General features: G+C 35.2%; 2 protein-coding genes across 9 annotated transcripts in view; both read left to right on the top strand.

Annotated features, from left to right (window-relative positions):
* The window catches only part of LOC115763980 (complexin), a 33,276-nt gene extending 24,281 nt beyond the window's left edge, over window positions 1-8,995 (top strand). For 5 of the 8 annotated variants that reach the window (XM_030706785.1, XM_030706787.1, XM_030706788.1 and 2 more), the window contains 2 exons: window positions 1,525-2,926; window positions 4,385-4,491. In XM_030706785.1, coding sequence (XP_030562645.1) covers window positions 1,525-1,598 — 74 coding nt within the window. In that variant the 3' untranslated portion in view covers window positions 1,599-2,926; window positions 4,385-4,491. Of the gene's footprint in view, window positions 1-1,524; window positions 2,927-4,384; window positions 4,492-8,864 lie in introns of those variants that run through there. The other 3 variants (XM_030706789.1, XM_030706790.1, XM_030706786.1) reach the window with 2 other exon arrangements.
* Window positions 8,996-16,304: 7,309 nt separating this feature from the next.
* Window positions 16,305-18,735, top strand: LOC115764000 (melanization protease 1-like). The gene is made up of 5 exons (XM_030706820.1): window positions 16,305-16,438; window positions 16,691-16,854; window positions 17,564-17,804; window positions 17,859-18,431; window positions 18,493-18,735. Exons 1-5 carry the CDS (start codon window positions 16,381-16,383, stop codon window positions 18,642-18,644), a joined length of 1,188 nt encoding a protein of 395 aa, XP_030562680.1. The 5' UTR covers window positions 16,305-16,380; the 3' UTR covers window positions 18,645-18,735.
* Window positions 18,736-18,851: the final 116 nt, after the last annotated feature.

The following is an 18,851-nucleotide window of genomic DNA, read 5'->3' on the forward strand; positions in this document are numbered from 1 at the left end:
CGAAACTGGGTTGCAAATCGAATAAATTAATTAATTGATGTTAGTGTAGACAATTGAAAGATTGTCGTCTTTGTACTTAGGTTTAATATTAGACTAAGGTAAGTGCGAAAATTCATTAAAAAATATTTCTGTGTGTGGTAAACTAATTGCAAGCTCTTGCATTTGTAATTCATCTTTTACACCCGTCTCACTCTCTATCTATCTCTCGCTCTCTCTCTCTCTCTCTTGCTCTCTCTCTCTTTCTCGCTCTCTATCAAACTATCTGTCAAACTCTGTTGAGAAACCCTTTGTCAGATTGAATACAATACTCAAGTGTTTCCGTAAAACTCACAACAAATACAAATATGAAGAAAAAAAAACACACACACGAGTCCAGTACGAAAATAAAAGATATTAGATTAGGGGTACGCCCGTAACGAGGCTGGGTTTAGAGTTGAGGTCTGGTAGTTATAGTTATTCGATTATACTTACATTATATTTCTATTTTTTACAAACGAAACTTTGTTTATCCTTTAACAACATCAAAAAACTCACCAACTGCACTCTAACTAACTTATAAATATAGCTTTATATGATTTCTCTTAAAACTAAAACCAAACTTAAAATAAAAACCAACAAACTTTATTTCCCTGGCTTGTGCGCTCGAATTACATTTGAAAACTAAACACGCATAACAAAAACAAAATAAATAATTATACAAACTGAACTTGATGAAAACTTTGTGTTTTATGCTAACAAAACGTAATCAAAACATAAATAAACTTAGTAAAGCCAAAAGAAAAACAAACAACAACAACAAATATCCGTATCTATCAACTTTTTCCCTCTTGCAATTGTTTATTCTCTTTCTCCTTTAATCCGTATGTAGTATATGTATTTAACATAATGCTATGTGAAATATATATAATGCATATGCCGTCTATGTATGTGTATTTCTCTCTACTCTCTTCACACGCACAACTCTCACGCCATCTATCCTATCGCTGTCACACTCACACGACTAACTGTGACTCTCTCTTACGCGCTCTCTCTCTCTCTCTCTCTCTCTACTTTTGTCTATCTGTTAATTACATGAGTACTTTCTGTTACACTGTTAATTACATGACTACTCGACACGATTACATTACAGACTTTGATTACGTTATGCTACACTAATTGCAATTATGATTTGGCAAGCAGAAATATAAGCATTTAATTTATTACAAATACCGCCCCCCCACCTGCGTCCCCGACTCTACACCTGCTGCATTGCATTTTGAGTGATGTCTCTTTGATTCCAAGCATAAATATACTTATACCTATTATCATTTAGACCAATTATGATATATGATTATATGGCTACCGTACAGTTAACAGTTGCACTCAAATACGTTAAGCGACGTCCCGTTGCGCTATGTTAGTTAACATGAGCATCCATTAAAAAAATACATATACATATACCAGTTGAACATACATAACATTTGTAGTGTACTCTACAAAATATGCTTATTTATTGCTGTTTCCATACTCAATTTCTTTTTACAGAACTGAAAAATCAAATAGAAACGCAAGTAAATGAGCTAAAAACTCAAATAGAGGGAAAATGTGTCATGCAGTGATATGTCAGTCATCATAAATGATATCTAAAATAATAATAACCATAATAATAACCAATTCAAAATAATAACTGAGTAAACCCAAAAAAAAAAACCGATCAAATGCAATTGATTTAAATCACACTTAACTTCAATTTGTTGCTATCAATATAAAGTTGCCAGCAAAGAAGCATCAAATAAACAATTATTATGTTCGAAACGTTCTGCATAATATGGGAAAGCATAAACAAATATTCTATCTATTTACCATATTTATAAACCCGATGCCCAATTCGGCAGCAGTAAATCAACCAAAGAATATATAAAACGCCGCAAAGATTGAGGTTATGTGAAGCATAAGAATTATATACTATTATTATATCATAATAATTCAAGCAATTCAAACGAAAACCAATAATAAAACAAATAGCATAAAATTAATAATAATAATAATAAAAACGATGCAAATTCAATGAAAATGAAACATATGTATGTATGAAAACAGGACGGTGAAATCCTATTGAATTTTAAAGTAGTTAAAGCATAAACCAAATTATGTATAAACGAAATATAGTAAACGCCTTTAATAATATTCAAATCACTTTTGCTTCGATGATAATGTAATATACTCAAAGCCCCCCAAAAAAAAAAAAAAGGAAAACAAAATGAAAAAAAAAGAAAATGCATAACCGTTGTTTAGTTGATAGCATTGCGAAATTTACGATAACGATAACGATAACGAGTTAGAAATCGAAACTAAAAAAATCTGCGATTGGTGCGACAGAGACAGAAACAGAAACAGATTTATTGGAGGTGTTGCTGAACCATGTCGAACCGTCGAAATACGTTGCTGAAAATCTCATTTTTGGACTTTAATAACACACACACACATACACACGCAAAAATACCTATCTATATACCCGCAAGGATTTATCTGGATAACAAGCTCTATAATACGATACACTAGCCTACATATATATGAAACAAACGCCAGCTTCTTCTATTGTTGATATATTTCCGACACGAATTCAAGCTACATTTTACCCAATGTGAATATACGCTAACTAAAAATTGACTGCAGAAATGGTAAAAAAAAAAAAACAAAACAAGAAACAACTCATCGTTGGTACTCGAAACAATTTAACCAAAAGATAAAAAAAAAAAAACCAAAATTTAACTCACGATCGTTTGTTTATTAAGCCCAAGAGATATTTTTCCTAACAGCTGTAACATTTTGTTTCTTTCCTATATACAAAAAATAAAAAACAAAAACAAAATACACAACACAACAATTGAGACATTCTAAGCTATTTGAGATACTTACTGAACATACTGATTGATGCTTCTGAAATGTAAGTAAACCCCCAAAATATACCTAAATCTAAATACTTATTCTATATACATTAAACCTTACAATACTTGAGTTTCAGTTTTCTTAATTACATGCAAAATATATATATATACTTATATTTGTTAAGTTCACAATTATACAGTAGGCAAAAAAGTTTAACTAAAACAAAAATAAAAGAAAAAAATACCGAAAGTGAAAGTATATAAACTTAGATAATACTTTATATTGTAGCCAATTAGCCGAAGGACAATAGTTCGTAAGAAAAACGCTAGGCAGTTCGAGAGCATATTGCTGTGATACATTTAGCATACATTTTGACACGCCCTCCCCCCCTACGCCCCCAAAAGTCAGACCTAAACAAACCAAAAAAAAATACCGAAACGCATATGCATGCTTTAAAGTGCAGAGAAAAATACTCCCTCGAAATACTAACAGACATACAATACGTAATGCCATAATACATACAAAACCAAGGATCAAAAGACGGAACCCTTAAATAAATACTATATATATATATACTATATATATAAATATATATCTCTCTGTTGTCTGCTCCGACTTTGTAAAGTTGTCAAGGGTAGGTACTCGCCTACATCCATTATATACCCACAAAACATATGCCACTTCTGATTGTATATATAATACGATGTTTCACCAAACAACATGAATATATAAAAAAAAAAGTACACTTCACCTGGTACAGAATGCAATATTGTATGCATGAATGTACAGATATCAACCTATATATATACATATACAGACAGTTGCACAGATACGAGTCGAATTTATCTCAATTATATTTAATGATTGTATGTGAAATAATATCGTATATCGTATATCGTTGGTCTATCGTTTATCGATTACTCGATCACTCGTATGTATGCTAACAATATATAACTATATATATCACACCTTTCTGTACCAACATGCCCTTTCCAAACATTGTGCTCAAAATCCGTCTTTACATCCGCCTGTAGTATGCCTTATAGAGATAACCAAAACGAAAGATAAAAGAAAAATTAATATTATATATATACATATAAAATATTTATTATTAAACAGAAACATTTGGAAAGGACATTTCAACTTCGGCCAGTCGAAGTTTGAGTTTTTTTCGTTTATTATTATTTTTTTATATTATCTACTTATCCAATATATATAAATATATATATATATATATATACATATAAATATAAATACATATGAATAAATGTTTTAATCACACTGCATTCTCTATATCTCTCTCTCTCTCTCTTTCTCTGGTGTCTTTCTCTCTCTCTTTCTCTCTCTTCTTTTGATTTGAAACACTCTTTTGAATCTTTAATCTGCGCCACTTCTACTACTACTACTACTCTGCCTAAAAATACAACAACAACAACAACAACAACAACACGAAACAACAACAACAACTCTACCAAAATCTTCACCCCAACAACTACGACTCGCTGGTCTCTTTCAGACATATGTACTCTCGGTGTTTAATATGATATACCACTCGTATCATCATCAACAACAACAACAACAACAACAGCACAAGAAAACAACAACAACAACAACCAGTACAAGTACAACAACAACAACAACCTACATCTACAACAGAAGTAACCTTATATTAACTATATATTATAAAGAAAAACCATTTTTTAAAACAGAACCAACAAAAAATACCAACAAAATACCAATTAAATACCAACAAAATACCAATAAAATACCAAAAACTACCACAACATTATTTCTGAACGTTGTGTAAATTTTCATTTACTTCTTTTGCATAGTTCACAGTCACTCACACAGACACAAACACACCCACACCCACACCCACCCACACACACACACACACATCATATAGTCACATGCATTTAAATAGCCAAGAAATATGGTGTTGTAAATGTTAAAAGTTATGTACAGTTCCAACAAAAAAAAAAAATACCAAAGAAATAAATGTACAATTTACATATTACAGTAAATACCATATAGTAAATTTAGCTAATATATATATATATATATATATATATATATATATAAATATATATATAGATGATATGATATATCACAACAGTATCATAATGAACAATCAACATTAATACAAAACAATATTAAACAGAAAACCAAAAAAAAAAGATACCGAGAATTTATAATATGTCCCTGCCTGAATGCGACAGGTTTTCATTGAACCAATATTTTGGGTGTTGCTCAACACTGTTTCGCTCAACACAGGCTTTGAGTGTTGTTCAACACTGCTGCACTTGTAAAACTACCAAGAACTTATACTATGTCTCTTTCTGAACGACACAAACTTTCATTAAACCAATCTTTTGCGTGTTGTTCAACACTGTTTCACTTGCATCTTCTGACTTACAGAAACGTCAAAAAATAACCAAGAAATTATACTACGTCCTTTTCTGAACGACACACACTTTCTTATAATCCAATCTTTTCCGTGTTGTTCAACAGGCTTTCACTGTACCAATATTTTGCGTGCTGCTCAACACTGTTTCACTTGAAACACGCTTTCACTTTACCAATCATTTGCGTGTTGTTCAACACTGTTTCACTTGCATCTTCTGATTAACGGCAACAAATGAACTAACTAGTTTCGGGCTGCATTCACGCCAATCTCAATCTCTGTCAATCTAATAAAGCAATCCCCTAGTGCCCCCCGTCGCTCCGGACAGGAAATGTCGGGAACGATCGAACGATTTGAATGCCTTACAGTGGCTCCTATGAAAAGCGCATAGATACTATATCCGAAGGAAGCTTAAGATCTTTAACTTCAAACTACTTACTGCAACTACTACGCCTAGAGCCTAGCCTAATGCTAACTACTATTCTACTCTAAATACATACATATATATATATAAAGATATATGTATATATATATAAGTATGTTTTCCCCAAAAAGCAACAGATTTTACTAGTTTTACCGAACCCAAGTCTTATGCTCTTTCCAATTCTTAGCTCTTAAATCTAAACGAGAAAATGCTTTCTACTTAACATACTTACATATAGCGAAATGTTTAACTAGATTCTATAAAGGAAATATCTCTATTGCGTTCTTTTCAAAAACATATATATATATATATATATATGATATTGAAGTTCACTTTAATTGTTTACGAAATAAAAACCAAAAAAGGAAAAAAAACGAATCAAGCATTCAAAATACAAAAAAAAAAAAAACTTATACAAAAAAAAATAATATATATACAACACATATTATTCAATCATAACGAAAGAATTTTAACGTAAATCATAAATGTTAAAGACGAACAAAAATAAATGTTAAAGAAAAAAAATGGTTCAGATGAATTTTTTTTAGTTTTGACGTTTAATATTACATATATATAGTTATGATAATGTATGTATATGTATATCGGAAAGTTTATAGCAAGAAGATTATTATTGAATATATATTATGAATTATATGCATATGCATGCCTATATATACATGCATATACACACACACACGCACACACACACACACTCACACACATGACATTATATATATGTATATATATGTGTATATATAGCTATGCATATGTGTAACCAAATAGGGAAATGAATTTAAACAAAACATCAAACAAAAAAATGAACAAAAAATGAAAAAATAATGTTGAAAATTATACCATTCAAGTCATTATTAGATGTGAAAGCAGTTCTATACACAGCAAAACCAAGAAACAAAAACAAAAACAAAAAAAGAAAAGAAAAACGAAAATGGAAAAACAAATTTAAAACAAAAAAAAAACGTTAATAGTTGATTAATTATATTGTTACTTTGAACATTTGATTAAAAAGAAAAATAATAAAAAACCGAAATGAATAATAAAAAAAAAAAACATGATATATATGTATAAATATATACTCATATGAGAAAAAAAAAACACAAATAATACAATGGGTTTTTCTTGATTCCTGGGCAAGCAGCTCTCTCCCTCTCTCTCTCTCTCTCTCTCTCTCTCTCTCTCTCTCTCTCTCTCTCTCTCTCTCTCTCTCTCTCTCTTGTCATATGTACAACCAATACACTCTCTCTCTCACTCTCTCTCTCTCTCTCTCTCTCTCTCTCTCTTTCTCTCTGTGATACTACGTATACCGAACTTGATTTGGCATGACTGTTAGTCTAAATGTTTCCAAAACTTCTATGTGTCTCTCTCTCTCTCTCAATCTAACTGTCTATCTATCTCTCTCTCTCTCACTCTCCTATCCTCTTTCCTGTTTCATTTTCCCATTTCCTTTCCTTTCTATCTAACTGTTTAAGCGCAGGTGCTGCTGTCTATCGTCTATCCTAACTATTCTAACGCTAAGTATACCTACTCTTAAATGGAATGTGCTGCGTTTTCTACTAAGTATTAAGCACATATTCGTACAACATGCAAATGATAAACAACAAACAATTAAAAACGCATCTCTGCATCTGCATCTACTACATCTGAGCCGCAGCTCAGATACACAGATCCACACACTATTCTCCACACCCCCCTCCCCCCCTCCACGGGGTAAAGGTGAGTTATGTGTTGCTTCCTGAAGTTCGTTTATAGCAAAGCTCTCGATAGACACGCTCGTAAGTATTTAGGTGTTTCTTGATTTGCTCTTTCTTTTTCCTTTACATTTTTCCCACTTAATGCATTCTTACGTTGTGCTGTTCGATGTCAACTCACGAGCACCTAAACCAGACCAGGTAGGTGACACCCGCCCCCCCCCCCCCCCACCCCTCCCTCACATCTATGTCGTGCCGCACAGCTCACAAACACAACACGAACCGACGACAGAGTTGCCAAGCCACAGCTAAATTGAAAAAATAAATACTTTCCACAAAAAAAAGAAAATGCAAATCCCTTAGGATAAATTTGTCCTGTGTGTCCTCTAGCAAAATGCTGAAGTAACAAAACAAAAGCAATCAAAACTCGCAACAAATTTAACTCTTTCATTTCGATGCCCTTGCAGAGGGTACTATACTTTTGTCATGGATTATGTAACTCGCAGAACAACCTATCATAATGTGTTATACATTCCTGAGAGTCCAGCTTGTCTGTCTATTGCAACTTACTTAAACGCTCAAATCCTTGCATATATATTATACATAGCCCGACTTTTATATCACATAATTTCAATATGCTTCTTAAATACTTAACATCTGCCACTATATCATCTAGTTGCTATAGGAAAAATCAGTCAAAAGTTCAGATTTTGTAAAATTTGTTTGTTTGCCAAGAAGTCTCAACAAAACTTGGTATAAAGGAATTCTGCCAAGTTCGAACTACTATATCATATAAAAAAGAATTCTCATTTTTCTATTTTTCAAGATCTCCAAGATCTTAACAAGTTTCCAGCTTAGGTAAAAGAGGTTTCTACCAAGTTTCCCCATCTGAGCCAAATTTTTATCAATTTTGAACTACTTTATCATAAGATCACTTTTATAGGGTATATTTCTCAATTTTTCAAAATCTCCAAACTCAACAAGCTTCTTAACTAAACTAGGCATAAAGGATTTCTACCTGGTTCCATTCATCTGAGTCAAATCTTATCAACTTCGGACTACTTTATCATATGAAAGAAATTTTTATTAGGAATATTTGATCTATTTTTCAAGATCTCAAAGCCTAACAAGTTTCTAGCTTAGGTATAAGGGATTTCTACCAAGTTTCCCCCATCTGAGGGGGGAATATTTGATCTATTTTTCAAGATCTCTAAACCTCACAATATTCCCAGCCAGTCTGCAAGGGTATTAGGTCATCGGCTTGCCGAAAATGTACTTGAAATTCTTGTTTCTTATACTTTGTCTTTTTTCATTTCCTTCCTTTTACAACTTTTTATTTACCTGTCACTTTCGTAGGCAATTTTACTAAGTTGTAAAAAGTTTGTGTACTTTGGTTGCAGGTGCAAATAAAAGAAAACAAAAAAAGAAACAAAACTGATTTATTTGCATTTTGTACTTTCAGCGAAATTGAAAAAACGGCTCAGCGACGCCTTCAAGAATTGCCCACTGAGAAACCTGTTTTGAACCCCACGAAGAGCGGCCCACAAAATTGCGTATAATTTCGGTTTCAAGCTGCCAGCTATATATATACATATATACATATATATATATATATATATATATATATATATATACAATCCGACTACGAACAGCTTTTTTTTCGTAGCGCGCATTTTCAGAACTTTACGCAAGACTTTCCACATGCTGACTATAACTCTTGTCTGAACTAGGCATATATATCTATATATCTATCTATATATATATATATATATATATATATATATATATATATATATATATACATATAGGAACTTAGTACAACCCTACGATGTGCCCTATGAACGCAGCTGTACTATATTTGAATTAGAGCCAATCCTTGAGATGGAATTAAGAGTTATACTTTATATATTTTTATACCCTGAACCCATTCAAAATGGGTATAAGGGTATATTGTATTTGTGCAAAATCCAAATGTATGTAACAGGCAGAAGGAAGCATCTCCGACCCCATAAAGTATATATATTCTTGATCAGCATCAATAGCCGAGTCGATCTAGCCATGTCCGTCCGTCCGTCCGTCCGTCCGTCCGTCCGTATGTATGAACGCAAGGATCTCAGAACCTATAAAAGCTAGAGATGTAGGTGCTCCTAGTTCCCGCGCAGATCGAGTTTGTTTCCGATAATCGATAACTTACTCCGTTTCAAAGAAATCGATAAAAATTTATATCGATATCCTGTTTTTTGGGCAATTTTGGTCAATAATAAGAGTTAGAGTCACCAAGCTTGACATATAGCTTCTAAAATAGAATCTATATATGCATTTGATGTTGGAAGAAGAGGGTTCAGGGTATCCCCTAGTCGGGAGCTCCCGACTAGAACCTCTTACTTGTTTGGAATAGCTTTCTTTTAATAAACACAGCCCAGGCTTTTGGTTATCGAATCAGTACAACGATGAAGGACTAGCAAACTGTAGATCATATATATATTGACTAGAGATTGGCTTAACCAATGATTAAACAACGAGATTAGTTTAAAGCAATTAGAGTAGAACAAAAAACGAACTCAGCCCAGCAAATGCCAAGACGTGTTTCTTGAGATTCGATGCGACTTGATTGCACAGAATTGAAAGTGTTTTCGTTAATTGCCAAAAAAAAAATAATAATAATAATAATTCATAAGATTTTCAAAGTACCTGAAATTCCTAAAAATAAAAAAACATATATTAGATTAAGATTCTTCGAAATGTTGCAAACGTTAAAATCAATTTAGATAATTCTCTCAATATCCACAAAATATTTTTCAGCCTTTTTAATTCATCTAAATATTTTCAAATTTTAGAAAGAGTATTCAATACTTCGGCACACCGAAGCAAACATATCCCTATCAATAGCAGCAATATACATATCCGCATTTGGAGTTTTTCCTTAGTTGAATTTTGAAAGAGAGAAAAAAAAAGAACAACAATCATATCTAAAACCTAAACGATTTCGTGTCTTAATTTAAACAAAATATTAAATGATTTTATGTAAAAAATCTGAAAGCAGCGAAAAGTAATTTTTAGCCTATGTAATATATATATATAATATAATTTACATACCAAAACGACCGACTGAAATTATTGTTAAACGTTTTATGAACTATACTTGCATACACACATACATATATATATATATATATATATGAAATGATCAAGTAAACGAATGAATAAAGAAAAATATATATACACAAGCGATTCATTTCGAGGAAAATCAATAAGAAAGTAAATCAAATAAAATGAAAAGTAAATATATATATTAAAGTTTCTAAACCTTAATCAATCATAAATTTGCGATTCAATATACATACAATATATGTACATATATATATACATATATATAGTACGATAGTTGAACGAAATCTAATTTGAAACCCCGTAAGAAGAATTAGTTATATATATATATATATATATACTCTATATATAGGGCCATTTACAATTTAATAAATATAAATCGAACAATAGATCGAAACGAGAATTAAAAAGTGTTATTTACTTTTACAAAGTTAAAAATCCAGATCACAGCAGATCTAGCCTATATATATAGATATGGTCGTGAATGAGATGCAAACCCAAGACTAGTTCCAAAAAAAAATTAAATTTCAAAATGAAAATCGAAAAATCATAATAAAAATTAATAAAAACAATAATAATTACCATGCTAGCGTTTATTATACTTAAAAGATAAATATATATTCTGGCATTTCGGAGATGTTGCGATTATCAGCGTCGTCTTTACTTAAGAGATTCTCGTTCTAGACCCTGATCAACTAAAACGCACATGCATACGTATATGTATGTGAGCTGCGTTATATTGCATTGCATTTGAATATGTTGTATTGTATTTACTGTTGGATTGTATTTTAATATAGAAACAGTTCATTTCCAATAAAGAGTTTTTAAATATACACACATTGTTTCTTTTTCTCAATTTCGAAATGGAGCACAGCCTGCAAATACCCAAAGGAACGGAGACAAAAGTGCGAGTTCAATCAAAAGGAAAGAGGAAAAAGCATACAAATGCCAAGTCGCCCATTAAATACCCTTACAGATCGAGGTGTTCAGTTACAGAATGTATTTGCAGACAAAGAAGCCTATGTCCTGCCGATTGGAACTATACTAAGAAACTATAATAAGAAATTGCAGATATATAAGCATCAAAGTAATGCTCATAATTCTTGAATCTGTTGCAGATCTTGTGAAAAAGAATAACATGTTTTTTTCTGACCGATCTTTCCAATGGGGTATACCTATACAAATGTTAGTAAAGAGGGAAATCCTTCGATATGCCGAGAACAGCACGAGGAAAAAGTAAAGACGATCGTTCCTATATATAGCTGCCATATGATATAGTTTTTCGATGAGAATACGATTTTGCATTTAAATCTATTCAAAGCACAGTTAAGCTCGCAAATGTGTGTTAAGAAAAAAGTTAAGTATTCTGGATCTGTTTAAGCTTTAGTCTACATACAAAATTTGTAGTCTTTAAATCGCATAAGCCTCAAGATATGCTCAAATAATAAAGTAAGAATATCTTCCCATAGGTTTAATGCCTTGTAGACATTTGTATACATATGTGGGAATAGAGAAGCTCTTAAGTGCTCAGTTTGATGAAAATATCTTAGAGAACAGAACATTTTGCCAATAGAAACTATTCTTTCGACCTATTCTTCCTATTTTATACATATGTAAGTGCGATCTTGTTAAGATTTAGCAGCATAGTTTAAATAGTTAATAGCGACATAGAAAAGTTTTCCATAACTGAAACAAATGATATATATATGGCCGTGAACCAAATCGGTGATTTAGTTCACTTCATGAACGATGAATTCTGCTCAGCTATTCAGTCGGTCATGAGCTATTCGCTTAGTTCAGTTATGCAGTCAAATCAAAATTGAAATTGAAATCCCGCGATCTTTTATCTCAAAAGAATGTATCGTTCAGGAACGACTGAACTGCTGAGTTGCATACAACGTTCATGACCGACTGAACGAGTACAGAATATATAGTTCATGACCGACTGAATAGCTGAACGAGTGAGCTAAATGACCGATTTAGTTCACTAATCACTGAATAAGTTCAGTAGTTCATTTTAATCGAACTTGGTCTGAACTAAACGACACAACTCTAGTTCAAACTGAGAAACTAGTTCGCATGGAAACAGACAGACGGATAGACAGACAGACAGACATGTCGATATCAAGTTGGCTATTGATGCTGATCGAGGATATATATACCTTATGGAGTCGATGATGTCTCCTCCTCCTCTCCTCCTATGTACCATCTACATGATTTCAATATCTATGAAATAAGCTTGAACTGCATTGAAACAGCTTCAGATCTTATAGTATAGACAGGACTCTATTGACACGGCTGTTACTGCTCAAGAATTGATTATAATCTTAAATTGCACTACTCCTTGACCATCCCATAATCTTCACTAAAAGGGTGCAAAAAATGCCAAACAACAAGTCGAAAAGAAATGCTTGGCACTCTCAGCTGGGGCTGCAACGAGGGCTGGGGCTGCAACTGGGGCTGGGGTTGGGGTTGGGGCTTTTTTCCATTTTATTGGTATTTGGTATTTGGTAAAACTCTTCGTTTGGCATTTCATGATGCTGTCATTATGCGAGCAGGCCGCATTGTTTAGAGATCAAATGCCAAAGTGTTTGGAATTTAAGGAACTGCCTTGCCAGCCAACAATGTGCCAGAGCAAAAGAATTCGATTCGATGGGCGAGATAGGGGGAAGGGGAGTGGGAGGTGGGTGGGGCGTGATGTTGCACGTAACACAAATCAATACGGCAAGTGCGCCGCCTCACACACACACACACAGGCACACACCTCGGGCATATTTGGTTTAATTAAAAAAGTTCAGCAATGTTTCTGAACAATTGATTCGTAAATTGACATCGTTGACATTTTAATGCGTTTAGTTCCGCCTGTCACTTAATGCGAGTTTTATCTGCAATACCCATTAACATACATATTGAACCGGGGTATCTCGGCCACGATTTGGCCCTAATGGCGCGAACATTTGTCAGCCAGGGTTGCCTTTTAATACCCTTGCAGAGGGTATTCCAATTTTATCGTGTAATGTGTAACGCATAGAAGGAGACATCTCCGAGCCCTCTTTCCTCTTTCTGCCTCTTTCTGTTGCACGCAGTAAATATGTCGGAACCAGCTGGATCGGAATACTATATCATATACTTGCCATAGGTACGATTGGTCGAAATCTAGGTTCTTGTGTGAAAAAGTTTTTTGTTTATTAAGATATCGTGACCAAATTCGATATTTATTGGTTTTACTGTACTCGCCATATATTTGTGAAATCCGATCAACATCGGACTACTATAACATATAGCTGCCATAGGAACGATCGATCGAAAAGTAGGTTCTTATACGAGAAACTTTTTTGTTTATTAAGATATCTTGACCAAATTCGACATTTATTGGTTTTACTGTACTCGCCATATATTTGCAAAGTCCTATCAACATCGGACCACTATATCATATAGCTGCCATATGAACGATCGATCGAAAAGTTAGTTCTTATATGAAAACCTTTTTTAAGATATCTTAACCATACTCGACATTAACTATTTATTTGTGTCTGAAAGTGTATTAAATCCTCGGCTTGCCAAAGATAGCCCGTTTTTTCTCGTTCCTTTTTCGGCTTAGTTTATTTTATCCACTTTTATTGCGAATCCTGCTTATGAATAATGCAGCGAATGCTTTTAATTATACAAACGTACCAGGTATTTCCCGCACTTTGCCTGCAGCCAAGTGTAAAGAGTCGTGTTTATTAGCCAAAAACAAACTCAGCTTGTGCGTTTGTGTATTCTGGCTAAAGTTCCACTTTAATGTAATAGGAATTACCCGAGCCAGCGTTGGCGGGGGGGAAGGCCCCTAATGAAATGCATTGTCAAATGAAATGGTAAAATTGACGACGTCCACTCTTTCCTCAAGTGCCCAACCGCATTAAATCAGCAAACTAACCGCCACTAAATAAACACACACCCCCAACACACGCACACACTCGCACACTCGCACACACATGGCAGACATGCCTGGACATACGTGAGTACAAGATGTTGCCGACGTGGCTGCTGCCCGGGTCAGGATCTAAAGTTAAAAGCACTTGTAACAAATTGAAATCATTCATCTTACTTTTCGCATTCATTTGCACTCACATCTTAGCACTCACACACACCCCCTCTCTCCCCTCTCGCCAACCCTGGACATATTAAATTCGCCTGGTCAGCCAATAGCATTAAGTAGCCGGGTTTTTGGGCTTTTCTTTGCCCAGGTAATGCCCGTGCCGGTAGGGAAAAGCCAACAGCAACGAGCTCTGTCTAAGCTAATCTGTGCTAAAAACTAAGCTTATGTATTGCTCATATACAAATTTCCACAAAAGTGTCAATAAACAACAAGGTTCCGGGTTCGAATCTTAATTAAACATGTGAAAGCTTCGTTGCTTTTAATGCGAGACTAAGGCATAAAGTGTTCCATACACAGTGTGTGCATACTAAATTTGGCTGATTGACAGACTGATTGACAGCATGGGTATAAATTATGCCCAAAAAACAAAGATATGTCTCTTAAGTATTGATATTTAATTTAAGAAACAACCACATTTAAATTGTGATTCTGTGTAAAGTTTTCTTTAACATTTTTAGCATGTTTGGAACATCCACTTTTAAATGTCCATAGTTGGTGTTAAATTTTTAATATAAGTAGCAATTTTTGTAAATAAGAGATCAAGGTTTTTCACATTGAAAATCATTATTAATATTAGCTCGCTTTTAATTTGTAAAGGAATTTTGCTTAAATACACACGTTATCATAATTGTAGTTAATCTGTTTGTGGCTTATAAACTATAATTTCAGGGGGTGTGCACACACTCGTCTATATATATTTTACTTGATAGTGTTGCTCGTTACAAGCAAGTAAAAAAGCTAACCGAGTCGATGTCAGTTCAAAAGAAAAAGCTACATATATTTTTTTAAATTTCAAAACTTTTTAGTCCTAATGTTAACCCTGAAAATTCCTTCGGTGGAAAAAACTAAACACGTTTTAAAGCAGACAATATTGCCGCTGCCCGTCAAAAGTACAGTTTGACGGAAAAAAAGCGATGCCTGACAACACTGGCTGCTTGATTAAGTGCACACTTAAACAACGGCATTTAATTAACATAAGTATATCGATATCTTATGCGCTGTGCACAAATACGAATTGAACATAAATACGCATTGTGCACGTTTATTTGCCCATATATAGAAAATAAAGGAGGGAACAAAGAATGGGGCAAAAAAAATATAAGAAGAAGTAAACTTCAGTTTTCGCTCAATCGAGTTGTCTGCTGCAGCAGCCGCAAGCACTTTCGAGTGGCTGTGGCTATTAAAACGGGCCAAGAACTGTCAAGCTCAAGTAGAAGAGAAATCAACGCGCCATTCAAGCAAAAAAATTGCATTGATGAGGCTAAAGATGGCACAAAGCAAATATGAGTATGAATCAGAAGAAGCTGCACACATACAGCCAAGACGCGCCGAGCGTCTTATACGCATATTTACTTATACAATTAATCGTATGCAGAGAGTAAGAATCAGAAGAAGCTGCACACATACAGCCAAGATGCGCCGAACGTCTTATACGCATTTCTTATAAATTATTTACTTATAAAATTAATCGTATGCAGAGAGCCACGCTGCCTGATAAGCTCGGATAAGTGCCTGAGCTGCTCTCCCTAACTCTCTCTTGCTCTCGCTCTCTCTCTCTCCCTCTGGCATCGCCATTCTACCCACATGCTGGAGTAGAATCGAACTGATATTTAGAAGCCGCTCTCAGTCTTATTTGAACTGGCGGCTTCAGGCGTACGCTGCAACGCTTAATTTCAACAATTTTCAAAGAAAAATATTCAGTTCTTTATTGAAATTCTCTAAAAACGAAATGAAAATCCTGCTGGGTTTGATTTTGCTGCAAGGCATATATCACAGCTACTCACAAGGTTAGCTGAGTCAACAAAATTGTTGGAAAGAATCCCAGCATTGAGTCAGAGAGTTGCTTTCAAAGAAAAAAACCAACAACAACAACAACGACGAGAACAACAACAACACAACTGGTTATCAGCTTGAACTCGACCCAGTGGAATCTCTGAAGCGTTTCGTTAATTAAAAAACATTAATCGTGGGGCTTTTTCTTACGCCAACGACGTTGTCTTCTTGTTTTGATATTAATCTATATATGTATATTTTTACAGAAATTTTTGGTTATTGTACAACGCCAACGGATCAAAGTGGCACATGCATCCATCTCACAGAATGCAACTATCTCTTTGAGCTGGTCCAAAAGCGCACCATATCTGCAGCCAATCGCGCTCTGCTGCAGAACAGCCAATGCGGCTATCGGAATGGTCAGGTGCTGGTGAGTACTCTTATATATAGAGAGAGCGAGTAACTTTAGAAGAGTTTTTGTATGTCCTGCTGTAGTCTTATATATAGAGAGAGCGAAAAACTTTAGAAGAGTTTTTTTTATGTCCTGCTGTAGTCTGCTTAACAGTGTAAGCGGGGGGTAAGGAAATGCATCGAAAATTCCTACACGAAAATCTCTATTAATGGTATATCTAAAAAATAGAGTTCAAATCTTTTCTCTGATTCTAGCGGGAATCTAAGTATATAAAATTGTCAATAGTTACAGTTATCTGCACAAAATTCAAAACTGCTTCGATACTTCGATTTCTGATAGAATCTATCTATCCGATAGTGTCTATCGCCAATCAAAGTATCGATAATTGTCAAAAGTTACAGTTATCTCCTCAATTCTGTTCTAAGCTCAATTTTGAGACATTTTGCGATTAATAGATCCAAGAAAGGGAACTAGCTGCTACCTCAACTATATATACAAAGCTTTCACCATAGTTCCTCAGCGGGAAATTTCAAACAAATTAAGCTATTTTTAGCCAGAAAGCTATTATTCAGCTATCTTTAGCTATTTTTAAAATTAGATTCAGCTATTTTTTGAAGCTGAGAACATAAGCAAAAAGATTTTGAGCCCAGCCTAAGCAGCTGTTCGTTAGCAGAGTTTTCACTGTACATAAGCTAAAGATATTAATGGAAAAATAACGCACTTACAGATTTGCTGCGCCAACAGCCGTAGACTTAGCCAGCAGCCAGTGTGGGGCCAGCCTGCGCCCAAACCGCAGCCCCAGCCTCAACCGCAGCCACAGCCGACCACGCCCACCACGCCCACAAGGCGCTCAAATTTGCTGCCGCAAGTGCCGAACTGTGGCGACAACTTTGGCGATCGGATTGTGGGCGGCGTGGATACCGGCAAGAAGGATTTCCCCTGGATGGCGCTCATCGAGTATACGAAACGTGAGTCCACAAATGTTTCCACATGAGCGACGCCTTAATAAACGGGATCTTTAGCGGGCAACGTGATTGGACACCATTGCGGCGGTTCGCTGATCAACAATCGTTATGTGCTGACGGCGGCGCATTGTGTGTCTGCGATACCGGACAATTGGCGGCTGACGGGCGTGCGTCTGGGCGAATGGGACACGACCATGAATCCGGACTGCACCACGGAGCGAAGCGGCAAGACGGACTGCAATGATCCGTATGTGGATGTGGGTGTCTCTGAGATAATACCGCATCCCCAATATCCGGGCAATGCACGGGATCAGCTGCACGACATTGCGCTGCTGCGTCTAATACGGCAAATCGCCTTTACGGATTTCATTTCGCCCGTTTGCCTGCCCATCAAGCTGGAGCACCAGAATACCATTTTCCTGGGCCGTAAAATGATTGTCGCCGGCTGGGGACGCACGGAGACCAATTCCACATCGAACGTGAAGAAAAAGGCCGAACTAGAATCGGTGGCCACGGCGGAATGCAATCGCCGTTATCAGACACAGCGGCGCACCGTGACCTCCAGCCAGATCTGCGCCGGCGGCGTGGAAGGCATCGATTCGTGCCGCGGCGACTCCGGCGGACCTTTGAGTAATTACATCCTTAATATTCCACAAGCTCTGTGATTTAACCTTTGATTCCTTTATCTCAGTAATGGAGGACTTCAATGAGGGCTACGGCAATTACTATCTCACCGGCGTTGTGTCCTACGGGCCGACCCCATGCGGCCTTTCTGGTTGGCCGGGCGTTTACACACTTGTGTCCTCGTACATTGAATGGATTGAGAGCACGATTAAAGCATAAGATCGTTACACTTTTGTACAAGCTGGTTAAAACCGATTGATTATTAAAATATGCGAAATATGTAATATATGTTACACACGAATAGTTCGCGCCAAATTAATTATCGTGCATGCAGTTGTTATCGATAAATTGCTAACACGCTCCTTTTTGCGTAAACATGCGTCAAATGTTATGCTGCTGTTAAAGTCAACTATCGATTGAATATAT

This window comes from Drosophila novamexicana, unplaced genomic scaffold (assembly GCF_003285875.2).
Source record: "Drosophila novamexicana strain 15010-1031.04,08,12 unplaced genomic scaffold, DnovRS2.1 tig00000817-arrow-arrow-pilon, whole genome shotgun sequence".
In the NCBI taxonomy this organism is placed as follows: Eukaryota; Metazoa; Arthropoda; class Insecta; order Diptera; family Drosophilidae; genus Drosophila; species Drosophila novamexicana.